The sequence below is a fragment of the Sorex araneus genome, chromosome 2 (genome assembly GCF_027595985.1).
Source record: "Sorex araneus isolate mSorAra2 chromosome 2, mSorAra2.pri, whole genome shotgun sequence".
Lineage (NCBI taxonomy): Eukaryota > Metazoa > Chordata > Mammalia > Eulipotyphla > Soricidae > Sorex > Sorex araneus.
Genome location: NC_073303.1, coordinates 6,339,039 through 6,352,259, shown reverse-complemented (window position 1 = coordinate 6,352,259; position 13,221 = coordinate 6,339,039). Strand labels below are relative to the sequence as shown.

The 13,221-nt window shown below is 43.9% G+C and overlaps 1 protein-coding gene, 1 non-coding gene and 1 pseudogene across 2 annotated transcripts; 1 reads left to right on the top strand and 2 right to left on the bottom strand.

Annotated features, from left to right (window-relative positions):
• The first annotated feature begins 2,047 nt into the window (after window positions 1-2,047).
• TRNAM-CAU (transfer RNA methionine (anticodon CAU)) lies at window positions 2,048-2,120 on the top strand. Its single transcript has one exon. It is a non-coding gene; the product is annotated as a tRNA-Met (tRNA).
• Window positions 2,121-4,851: 2,731 nt separating this feature from the next.
• On the bottom strand, window positions 4,852-5,427 carry LOC129402474 (aldo-keto reductase family 1 member B10-like; annotated as a pseudogene).
• A 5,702-nt stretch (window positions 5,428-11,129) lies between these two features.
• LOC101558476 (olfactory receptor 2G3-like) lies at window positions 11,130-12,077 on the bottom strand. Its single transcript, XM_004621836.3, has one exon. It carries the CDS (start codon window positions 12,075-12,077, stop codon window positions 11,130-11,132), a length of 948 nt encoding a protein of 315 aa, XP_004621893.3.
• Window positions 12,078-13,221: the final 1,144 nt, after the last annotated feature.

The following is a 13,221-nucleotide window of genomic DNA, read 5'->3' as shown; positions in this document are numbered from 1 at the left end:
CCTCGCATCGGATGGGCGGCTAAGGGTGTGACAGAGGCGGAAAGGAATACCCCTCGGCTATGCAGAGGTGGGATCCTGCCATCTGCGACAGGTTGGATGGTCCTACTGGGAATTATGCTAAGTGAAACAGACACTGAAAGAAAACTACTGTTTGACTTCACACGTGTAGAAAATAAACCAGAGTAACGAACAAAATAAAAATAAATGCAGACTATAGGAACAAAATAGTGGTTAGGAAAAGGAAGGAGAGCATAGACAAGGAGTCAATTGTATGGTGGTAGGTGGGAACTGGGGAAGATCTTAGTGCCTTAGAAACGTATGTTTGGATACCTGAAACCTATATAATGTTACAACTGATGTTCCTTCAATTAAAAAACAAAATTTATCCTGGGCCAGAGAGAGTGACTGGAGCACACCAATGGGAGCCCCCCAACACACAGCCCCAACAACAGATTCACCATCTTTATCATCCCATAGACCCTTCATGTTTCTACTTAACACTTAAGGCTCGTAGAAGAGCCGTGATGTTCCTCTCTGTTGATTTCACACTGATGCTCTAGAGCTAAACTGAAACATAATGGGGGCAACTTTTCACTGTTCTATTTTACCGGGTGCCAAGGATTAGAACCCAGGGTTTCACTCCGGTAAAGCATCCCCTCCAGGCCCCGGGGCATCCCTGACCCCTCCTTGAACTTTTTTTTTTTAATAAGAAAATGCACAAAAATACATACACAAAAATACCCACAAATTTAACACAGGTGGCGCCGATAAACCTCAGGGGCAGAGGCACAGGGAACCTCCGAGAGTTTTGACCGCGAGATGCACTCACGCTTCCCTTCCCCGGTTGCTGGGAAGTTGAGGCATCAAAGGTCCGAGAGTTTCAGAGCTGGACCTGCTTTTGAAGCCAGCCTCTGCCCAGCACTGGAGGTGCCGCCACAGAATGTTCTCGAAACTCCTATTTCCATAGGCTCGGGAACAGGGAGATGCATTAAAGCAGCTTCTTGATTTTAATTCCAACACTCAGATTTATTCCGGAAGTCACAGTAAGCCAGTCCCCCCGGCTTCAGCAAAAGAAAACAAAGCGGAGAACAAACAAACAAAATCAGGTGGGTTATAAAATAAAAAGCCAGACAAGTTAGGTGAGTCTTTTGCACCCAGGTCACGCCTGCGACAGTCGCTGACCCCTTGGGGCCTGCTCTTAGCACCGCCACAACGGTGGTACCTTCTCTGTCCCCGAAAGCAGTGACTCCTCCCTCCCAGGTTTCCCTAGGAATCACCTTCTTGCATTTTTTATAGCGTGATTGCAAATACGCAGCTCTAGAGTCTGGGTGGGTAAAACTTTTATTTTAATTTTTTAATTTCTTTAACTTTATGTATTCTTTAATGGGGTTACCAGAAAAGTTTTCATGACCTAATGGTTTACATCTATTTTATTTTTTTAACTTTAAAAAAATTTATAGGGTAGTTCACAATATTTAATTACATTTAATATTCAAACACCAATCTGGGTGGGTAAAATTTTTAATTAAAAAAATCTACTTGATCTACTAAATGCCCTTCCTAACAGTGGGAGCTGACGCTGGAAACGAATAGGCTGGCAATGGACATTTTCCTAACTTGGACTTTAATTACCGACCTTCGCTGGTCCCCTGGGCACCCGCGGGGTCTCAAACACCCGGGATTGGTAGCGGGAAAAAAAAAGAGATCTCGGTGCTCCAGGTCCGAGCTGTGCAGAGCACGGCGAACGGAGTCGACGAAAACGTACATTTCTCGACTAAAATGCTAACGAGATGTTTGAGGTCAAACAAAACATTTTTGGTGCAACCGTAGCTTTGGGTCACGCCTGGCCCCACGGATCCTTCTAGAAGCGCTGTCACAGACGGCAGGAAGTGGCTTGTGTGGGGTTGAACGCAGCAGTTTCCATCTGTCTTGAGCGGCAGGTCTCCAAGCTTAAATGGCATGAAAATTCCGATTTAATTAGAAATGGGAGCTTGGAAACGCGAGTTAAGGCTCGTGAGGAGAAACTAGAGGCCCTGCTCCCAGGGTTGCCTCCTTAGCGCAGTAGGCAGCGCGTCAGTCTCATAATCTGAAGGTCCTGAGTTCGAACCTCAGAGGGGGCAGCGCAAAGTTTTGCCCAGGCACTGCAGTAAAACTGAAAAAGCCCAAACATTGCCAAGTTTTATTTGCAACCCAGTTTTCACAACTCTTGTGCCGTGCACTTTAGATTCTAAAAATAATGCCTAATTTTACATTCTGCGTTCCTCTGTGAAGTTTAGGACTAGTGAACCCAGACAAAAATTTTGAACTTGGACCAAAGACAGGAAGAGAAAACAAGAAAAATGAAGGTTTCCGGTTGTCTAAAAAAAAAAAAATAAATCACAAGACAAATGAAAGCACATTAAATGGATCTCTCACTAATGTTAAGAAGTCTATTGCTGTAAGTGTGCAAAGTCATAGCTGAAAAATACGATCTAGAAAGTAGGAGCTGAGGCTGGCAAGAAAGCTCTGGGTTTTATTGTCCCCGTGGACCTTGGCCACTTCCTCGACGGGTGAACTTGATTGAGGCCAAGTTCCTTAAGGCCTCAGTTTCACCCATCTACAAAAGGCTGGGTTCAGTAGCACTTGCTTTGTAGAAGGGGTAGGATGCATTAAATATAAACTCTTAGGGATGGTGCTTGTCACAGAAATTACTGCGTGATTTCCAAGTCAGCCAGGTGCTGTGGTTGAAACGGACTCTAATTCCCCATCCCGAGAGTCGGTAGGATATTCAGGATATTGGCATTTATTGGAAACTCTCCTCTAGCCCGTTTCCCCCTTTCCAGTTGAGTTCTATGTTCTCTGAGATCTAGGCCATCTAGGATGTAAATTCGATTTTGTCTCTTCCGTGGAGAGAATGCTTAACCAGAGGACAAAAATCCTGTTTATGTTCCACCAGGGAAGAACTAGCAGCTGTCACTCAGGCTCTCAATAGGATGTCACAGATGGGACGCTGGGGATGGAGCTGGGGAGGCCACGTGCAAGGCGAGAGTCCTACCAGCTGTCCCCTCTCCATCCCACTTGTTGACTTCTTGTTTGTAAGATTATCTGTCTCCAAATAAAAAGTTATTGTGCACTTCTATTCTAGTTTCTTCTGTGCAGTGTTTCATTCTGTGCATACATCACATTTTATTTTCCTCAAGGAATATTTTTGTTCAGCGCATAAGTTTTGGTCCTAGGGGCCCGAGGGACAGTACGGCAGATAGGGTGCTTGCCTTCGTGTGGGGGCTGACCTCGGTTGGCTCCCTGGCACCCTGAGCTCAGGGCCAGGACTAAGTCCTCAGCACTGCCAGGTGTCACCCAAAACCGGACAAGAACAGTATTTGGTTCCCAGAAAGCTTAAGTTATGCTCACAATCTTGCCTATGTTTTTTGGGGGGCACATTTGCAAGATTGTATCCTAGGTATATAACTAGAAGAGAAATTCTGGATGAGGAAGGCAGGCTGGACTCATGTACCAACAATAGCACACAACATTTGATGGGGTTTAACAGACATGTTAGTAATCTCTTATACCAGGGCTTAATGGCTCCAGGATGAAGTATAGCAATCTTCACACACTTTCCTCTAAGGAAACTTTATTGGATCATTTTTAGTGACTTATTCATAACAAGCAATACAAAAATCAATTGTTTTGTTCTGCTTTGCGAGAGCATGGTTTAGGACTTAGGGTGGGGACATTCGTAATATGGTGGCGGGGAGGTGCAATGGTGGTGAGATTGGTGTTTGAGTTTAAATGTAATGAATTATTGTCGATTTTATAAAAATAAAATAAAATTTAGATTAAAAAAGAAATCCCGCTGGGGAGTAACTGGGGACATTGGTAGTGGAAAATGTACACTGGTAAAGGACAGGTATTGGAATATTGTATGACCGATACCCAATCTTGAACAACTTTGTTACTGTGTATCTCCCTGTGATTCAATTAAAAAAACCAAAATTTAAAAAATAAGCAAAAAAAATTTGAAGGGTTGGGTGTGAGGCTCAAGGTAAAGCACAAATGTTAGGATGGGAGTTGAATTCCTAGTGCTGTAAATTTAAAAAAGAAACAAAACAAAAAAATAGTTTTCTCCTCAAATTATGATACCAATTGTACTCTTGATTTGTATAAATTATTCTACCAATTTATATTTTCCAATAACCCACTGTGCAGACTTTTATTTCCGGTTTATAAATCCTACCTAGCTGAGACCTCAGCTTTTGTTTCCTTAAGAAGGAGACTGATGCAACTTCTCTAGGTCTTATCCCGTAGGATCTTTCAATGCAGAACCTCTTAGTGTTGGGTCGCTTGGGCCTCCTGTTTTCCTTCCACTAGATTTAAACCGACAGGATTGCTGGACCTCACATTGATGCTATTTTAAGTCTTTGGAGAAAGTCTCTAAATGCTGCTCTGGGTGACTGAGTGCAAGAGTTTCACTTTCACCCCGAGTGCTCTGAGCTTCCTCTTCTCTTTTTCCATGGTTTGGTTTTCTTTTTTTTTTTTTTTGGTTATGAATAGCTTTTATTCTTTTTACTCTTTGTGTCCTTGGTCTTAGCAGAGTTCCCCACAATCAGACCAAATACACGGGGGTAGGAGGGAGAAAACCAACCAACCAACCAACCAACCAACCAACCAACCAACCAACCAACCAACTCTGATTTGCTGTCTGAGTCGAATCTCCCTGTCAGGGTTTGTTCTTGGTTGACCGGATCCAGGAGAAGCAGCACAGCCCAGGAGTTCAGGTCTAGCGGGGGAGAAAAACAAGACTCTGGCAGAGAGTTACAGTTCAGGCCAGAAGAAAGCCTGCAGGACCAGTATGGAAGGAAAGACTCCGCTTCAATATTCTTCCCGGAAGGGGTGGTCTTTCAAGTGAGACGAGCCCTCTATGTTGCAGAATCTCCAGTTTCTGTGGAAGCTTAATATGGTCGCCATGTCTTCATCACTCAATTTAAAGTCAAAGACCTTAAAATTGTCAATGATGCGTGAGGGCGTCACAGACTTGGGGATTGTGACCACATTCCTCTGGATGTGGAACCGGATCAGAACCTGAGCTGTGGTCTTCTTGTGCTTTGCAGCAATCTCCTTTATTCTGGGGTCCTCCAGCAGGGAAGGCTCGTCTGGCTTGGCCCAATAGGAGACCCCAGGGGGCTGTAAGCAGTCAAAACCATGCCCTTGGATTTGCAGTACTCGATCAGCTTGTCCTGAGTGAAGAGAGAGTTCAAGGGTCAGAATCATCCCCGCATGTGGTTTGGTTTTCCAGGAGTTCTCCCTGCACACACAGAACCCAGCTGCCCCTGGCTCCAAAACCAAAACAGAGCAGACACTCGAAATTTGTACTATTTGCACTTTCACGGTCGGAATAAGTACGTTAGAAAAGGCCACAGAACTTGAAAGTGGTGGGATGTTCCACATTATGGGATTTCTGAGCCTCTAATTGAAACATCTCTGAACCTCAATGTTCGAGTTAGTGCATAAGGAGGTGCATGAGTTTCTAAGGCGTCATACTCAAGCCCCAATGCAGCAGTTTAGACAAAAATTTAGATACCAGAGCATGCAACCTAGATATTATCTCAGGATACCTTCAACTTCCCCCTTCGTTTTATTTATTATTTTATTTTCTTTTTAATTTTTTTACATTTAAAATGTAATTTTCATAAAGTTTTTCATAGTAATTGATTACGTGCAATATTTCAACACCAACCCCACCACCGTGACACCTTTCCACCACCATTGCTTTGAATTTTCCTACCACCACTCAAGCCTGCTCTGTAGGCAGATGCTAAATAATTTATTTTGTGTTGCTTGTTATGAATAATATGAGATGTCGCTCCTGGAATTCTAAAACTTTAAATAGTTACCCCCTTCATATTAGACTCATTCCGCCTCCTGACTGATTGCATGGATAAACCAGTTTGAGAACAAAAAGGGAAGGGAGATGACGGAGTCCACAAAAAAGATGAAAATGTACCTGTCTGGCGTCCCTGGACCTAGAGAGGAAGAACAAGACAAAGCACGGAGATGGGTGTGTGCCTTTAAAGCACAGTAGCCGTTTCCACCAGGGTCCAAGACCTTGTGATGCCCTAGAAGTGGATCCACTGGATTATAATCTGCAAGAAAGAGGAGCTGCAAGGGTTAGGCGGGAGTCTAGTTGGCTGCAGCGTTTGGCTGGCTCGCGCGCCCTCTGCTGGAGACACAGTGTAATGAGCGACGCTTTGTGTTTTGGCTGTAGGAGGAGCAAAAGAAAAACTGCTCCACCGTGGGAGAAAGGCAGTTCCAGGGAGAAGGAGGGAATTTTAACCCGGGCATCAAGAACTTCAGGCTCAAGTCAGTTCTGCCAGAGTGACTGGGCCGCAGGTTTGGGGGTCGGGGTGCGGGTGCTGCCTGCTTTTCCGATGGAAGATCTGAAAGTGGGATCCTGCCACCCGGGGAAACCCAACCGTGGGCTCAGTGAGGCGCATTTGCCATGCAAAGGTGGGCATGGGGTGGGTTTGCCTGCTCTTAGAAGGATCGCCGTTGCCTGTGCACAGATCGGGAACGCTTGGTCCTCGGGACAGTGGCACTGTCGCTGTCTCTGTGGGAACCGCTACCCACACCGCCACCTGGTGGCGCTGAGCGGACACGGCAGCAGGGGGACCAGAGCCGCGCTCGGTGGACTCACAAAAACCTAAATGTTTTTTACGTGGCCACTTTAATATGCGTTGAAACCCTTTGAAAAAAAAAGCAAGCTAAACTGTTATTCCTTGACATCCTTGGTTGGATGCTAGTACTATGTCTTACTTGAACCTTTAAGTCCAAACAGAATCTGTAGTTTTATAAATTGCTATTAATATTTGTATCTGCTAAGATGTAGCTGCTATTTCAGGAATACATAAAATTGCTAATATTTTACGCTAAAAGAAATATCTTTTTTGGTACATATGATCTGCTTCTGTAAAAAGACCCCAAAGAAAAGGGCAGGAAGGGAAGTTTAGGTCAAGGTTGTCCTGTTGAGTGTTATAATTTTTTGATTTTTCAAAGCTTTTCTATTCAAAATTGTGGACAAAGTATTTTATGTCAAGATAGAACATTTCTAGATGTCTTTTTCATTTGATTTAAAAGAGTTTGTGTAGTTCCAGTTAAGTAAAATTTTAACTAGTTTCCGTGAGATCTCTGTTCACCCACATTCCAATAGTATATGGTGTTATCAAACTTTTTAATGAGATGTTAGGGAGTTGCAATAATTTATAACTGAGACCATTATCTAAATCATTTTATTAGTGATCTTGAGACTTTGAAAGCCTTGCGGGGTGCTGGGATGGGTAACCGCCCATCACTGGGTCTGTAGTGTGTTACTTTCACCATCTCTTTCAAATATGGAGGGAGAAGTGCATGTTATAACAACGTACTGTTTCCCCTGTCTTTTTTTTTTCTAATCATTGTTATCTTTCTCTTAACAAAAAATTTAGAGCCATGGTTATGCTGTGTGTCTCCATAGGTTGGCTCTTTGGGCCAGCTGTCATTGTGTCATCTGCGGTCCCTGCCGCTGCCCAAGGTCAGTTATATCCCTCGGGGATGCTGTACTGGCTGTGAGGCATATGTTGGGATAGATAAAGCCGGATTCTGAGCATGACTAGACTTTAATGCGGCTAACAGACCATAAGAGGAATTGTCCAGTTAAAAAGTTAAATAAGTCAGCAGTCATTGTTTCTGGAAAAAAAGAAAATAGCATTTTCCTTTTCTTCTTTTTGCTTTTTGGGTCACACCCAGAGATACTCAGGGGTTACTCCTGGCTTTGCACTCAGGAATTACTCCTGGCCATGCTTGGGGGACCATATGGGATGCCGGGGATCGAACCCGGGTTGGCCGTGTGCAAGGCAAACGCCCTACCCGCTGTGCTATCGCTCCAGCCCCCAAAAATAGCATTTTCTTGAATTCCTCCTCATTTCTGGTTCTCACAGGCTCAGTTATGTGCAGCTCCTGGGGGTGAGAGACTAAACAGCATGTGAGAGAAAAGCTTTCCTGTTCTTCCCTATCCTTAATCTTGGGTGTCTCCTGTCCTGGGTGTTAACAAAATCCCAAAGATTGCAGCCACACACATTATCTGTGGGATAGCTCCAGAGACTGAAGAATTTGTCACACTTCCATGGAGCTGTGTTCAAAACTTATTTGATGCCACCATTTATAGATTGAATATGTAATTCATGCCAGACCCAATTGTCGCAGAGCAAAATCATCAGTGTTTACAAAAGTTTCTATGTTGTTAAAAAGCCGATCACTGCCCTTTCTGCAAATATACTTACAGACATAGAAATAAAATTTGATAATACCTCAATACTGATGCGGTCAGATTCTGGGGAGGATTCAAGTAGAAACGTTGATGGAATTCGTAAGGCCTTTGGGGTGATACAAGATTTCAACTGAATGCATAAGACTGAAGAAGAGGTTTTAGTTTTTATTTTATTTTATTATTATTTTTTAAGATTGAAGAAGAGGTTTTAAGTGAGACACGTTTGACAGCGTTTAGCATTGTCCATTTTCAGAAAGAAGGCTGATACGTACTTCCTGTGGCTACAGTTCTTCCAGTCTACAAATTTCTCCTATTCTGGTCTTCAGCATACCTGAAAATGTATCCTGTCACTCTCTGTTTGCATTCCTTTGTTAGCCTCATCACCTGTTAGAGTCTTTATTATTTTAACAATTCTTTTCTTTTTTTAGTGAGGTGTATACAACTAACCAATTTAAAAGAACTATTCCTTGAGAAAGGAATCAAAACCTTAAAATATAGGTGTGATAACTTCATTGTAACAGATTTAAACAACTGCAATAATTCTGTACCCAGAGATCCTCTTTCCCGCCATCTCTCTGTTACAGTTCCTTCTCCCAGGCCTCCTTCTTTTAGCTTTTACTCTCTCTAAAGCACCCTGGGGTTCCTCTTTCACATTTAATATTCCCAGTATAGCCCTAACCTAGCTTGGAGTATTAGTCTTTCTTACTTGAATGCCAGAGTTATTGTTTCAAAGACCAACCTCTGAGTCAAGCAAATCATATAGATATTAAGAAAGAAGTCACTAACTTCATTCTCCAGTTAAGATTCAATGGGGACATGAATTATATGTTGTCCTCAAGGTAAATGTATAATAGTCACACATGGAAACTTTGCCTACATATGTGTGTGTTCTTTATTTTATGACAGATGTATTAAAGGTAAAGTTTGTCCCATTCGACCTGTGAATGCAAACAAATTAGAAGAGGTACCAAACACTCTGAGATGCCAAAACAGTATCTTGAAAGATTAGAATGCTAACAACATTGATGGTATCTTTAGCATACTTAATAAATACTACTAGTATAAAAAAATAAAATATTGGTGTGCTGACCCAGTGCGGACATTTGGGGAGCACAGGCACGGGGGGTGGGAGGGGGTGACCACACACAGCCCCGTCACCCCACCCCAGAGCTTCAGGCAGCCGTCCTGCACGGTGCTGTCACCGGGCACTGTGCAGAGGGGATTTTCAGGCTGGTAGGGACGGGGGTGGCTCATCCTCCAGCCCAGAGATTTCCCGACTTTGTATATTATAGGTGATCAGGCTAACAAAGGATTGCGAACAGAGCGACAGGATGAGTTTCCAGGTCTGCTAACGACCAGAACAGGAGAGATTTGCAGACTGGGAGAACCGTAGCCACAGGAAATGTGGATCATCCTTCTTTCTGAGAATGGGCGACGCTAAATCCTGTCAGACATATCTCACTTAAAACCCCTCCTTCAGTTTCCGCACTCAAATGCAGTAAAAGTTGATCAGCAGTTGCGAGACGGTGCATTTTTTTCTCTTCTTGGCAGGAATCGAGCTGGGGCCTTCACTCGGGCCTGCATGGACCCTAGAACCACCGGTTCAGACTCAACTTCCGTTTCGTTGAGTCAAAGTGTGACGCTCCTTTCTGATTATCTCTTATTGCCATTGCCTTTTGAATTTTTTAACTTTTTTTTTAAAATGTATTTTGCTTTTTGGGTCACACCTGACGATGCTCGGAGGTTCTTCCTGGCTCTGCACTCAGGACTTGCTCCTGGCAGTGTTGAGGGGACCCTATGGGATGCCTGGATGGAATCTGGGTTGGCTGGTTGCAAAGCAAATGCCCTTCCCGCTGTACTATCATATCACCCAGCCCTTGCTGTTCTTTCTTTCCTTCTTCCTTCCTTCCTTCCTTCCTTCCTTCCTTCCTTCCTTCCTTCCTTCCTTCCTTCCTTCCTTCCTTCCTTCCTTCCTTCCTTCCTTCCTTCCTTCCTTTCTTTCTTTCTTTCTTTCTTTCTTTCTTTCTTTCTTTCTTTCTTTCTTTCTTTCTTTCTCTCTCTCTTTCTCTCTCTTCTTCTTTCTTTCTTTCTTTCTTTCTTTCTTTCTTTCTTTCTTTCTTTCTTTCTTTCTTTCTTTCTTTCTTTCTTTCTTCTTTCTTTCTTTCTTTCTTTCTTTCTTTCTTTCTTTCTTCTTTCTTTCTTTTCTTTTCTTTTTCTGCAGTGATGGGGACTGACCCTGGGGCTTCCCAACCACAAGGCAAGTTCGCTACCACTGAGCTACATCTGTAGCCCTACTGCCCTTTCTCAACAAAAGACACCAGAAAACCAAAACGCAAGGCGATAATACTAAATCAGCAATGAACTGGATTACTTTGCTTTTTTGGGGGGAGTCACACCTGGCCTTGCACACGGGTTACTCCTGGCTCATGCACTCCTGGCAGTGCTCGGGGACCATATGGGATGCTGGGAATCAAACTCGGGTCAGCCACGTGCTAGGCAAACGTCCTCCCCGCTGTGCTATCGCTCCAGCACCCCTGAAATGGATTTTTGATGGCCTTGATTTAACCTAAGGTGAAACTTATTTTTCTCCCCATCCACCTCCCCACCAGGTTGATTAAAAAAATTCCATTGTGGTGCCCGAGAGGAAGGATAGCAGGTAAGATGCCTTACATGTGGGGGAGCCTGGGGTCCACCTCCAGGAACCGCCCCCCAAGCCCAGAGGAGCCCCAGAGCGTCTCTGGGTGTGGTCCCTCCCCTCTCCCCACAAGAGACGCTCTTTGGAATCAGTAAGCGAGTCATCTTCTGTTGCTCAGGGTCAGTATGATTCCCTGCTTCTCCCCCGTGGATTTCAAAGCTGTGCTGAGCATTTCCTTGCAAACAGCAGCCTCTTCACTGCACTCTTGACGTCTTTGTTTCTCAGCGTGTAGATCAGAGGGTTGAGGCTGGGGGTGATGATGGTGTAGAAGAGAGTCAGGAACTTGCCCTCATTGGGGGCTGTGCTGTTACTCTGGGGCTTCATGTACATCGAGATGAGTGTTCCATAGAAGAGAGCCACCACGGTGAGGTGGGAGCCGCACGTGTTGAGGATTTTCCTCCATCTTCCTGCGGATTTGATCCTCATCACAGCACGAGTGATGACCCCGTAGGAGACGAAAATTAGTGACAGAGGCACGAGGAGAAACACCACTCCAAGAGTAAAAACTACCACCTCAATGACTTTGGAATAAGCACAAGCCATCTTAATCAAGGCCGGCATCTCACAGAAGAAATTATCCACCTCTCGGTGCCCACATCTTGGCAATTTCAAAGTCAAGGAGCAAATAACTATGGCACTTCCAAGGCCACCCAACCAGGACGTTATGACCATCTGGTTGCAGAGCCGAGGGTTCATTATCACCGTGTAGTGCAGAGGCTGGCACACAGCTGCATAGCGGTCATAGGCCATGACAGCCAAGAGCAGACACTCTGTGGCACCCAGGTCCAGGGCAAAGAAGAACTGGAGCACACACCCTCCGTACGTGATTGACTTTCTTGGTCCCCACAGATTTACCAGCATCTGGGGGACAATGGTGGTTGTATAGCAGAGGTCCAAAAGCGACAGGTTGGAGAGGAAGAAGTACATGGGCGTGTGGAGGTGGGGGTCCAGGTGAGACACCAGGATGATCATTGTGTTTCCCACCAGAGTCACGAGATAGGAGATGACGACCACCACGGAGATGATGCGTTCTACTCGGGGTCTGTCAGAAAAGCCCAGAAGGATGAAGTCTGTCCCGTAACTCTCATTGTTTACGTCCATTGTTCTTTAGGAAGCGAGGAGATAATATCATGTTAGCAACAACACTAGCAACAAAATATTGTCAACAAAGTGATATACAATCAAGACAACTCAAAATCTCTAGAGTGGATGGGTGTCTAAAACTCAGTTTGACTGCATGTTTCTTTTTTCCCCTATGGAAAATCTCTTTGAACATTTTCTCTGAGTCAAGAGTTCAAAGTTTCTTTCTTTCTCTCGTGGTGTGTGTGTGTGTGTGGTGTGTGTGTGTGTGTGTGTGTGTGTGTACTTTTTGGGCTTCACTCAGTGATGCACAGGGCTTACTCTGGCTCTGCACTCCGGAATTACTCCTGGTGGTGCTTGGGGACCATATGGGCGTCTGCGGATGGAACCTGGGTTGGCTGCATCCCAAGTCTCTTCATATTTAAATCATGTATATTAAACCAATCATACTGAATGCAAATCACTGAAAATATTTCCAGATGATGTGTCACCAGAGGTTCCATGTATTTGGCAAGGCACTAAATACGTAAGGCTAGTTTAATGATTTTAAGGATAAGATGTATTTTTTACTTACTAATTTAAAATTGTACTAATTTCAGAAGTGTTTGGTCACAATATACAGGCAGCAGCAGATTGTGCTAATGCCTCCTCTCCTGACCACTTAGCAAAATTAGCAGGCAGGAATTCAACAACAAAGAATTCATTAAGCAACCAATGTGCTGTTTTCCCCATAGAATTTACCAATATATAAGTCAGCTTCTGAGTCTTTTTTTTTTTTTGCCACAGCTGGTGGTGCTCAGGGCTTACTCCTGCTCTGTGCTCAGGAATCACTCTTGTCAGGCTTGTGGCATCATATGGGGTGCTGGGAATCGAACTCGGGGTGACTTACTGTACTGTCTCTCTGGCTAGGATAATTAATCCATCATCATCACAATTGTAAAAAATAATAAAATAAAAATTAAAAATTAGGGGCATGGAGCAATAGTCTCACTATATACGGTAATATAGCATATGATTTAGTAGGTCGATTAACGACTGAAATAATTTATATGTTGTTGATAACTTTAATTTGTGGTCATAAACTTCAGACCTAGAATTATTTTTTGAGGTCAAGGAACACTATTTGGTCTCAGTCATAGTGAAATGAGTATAGAAAAATTATCTA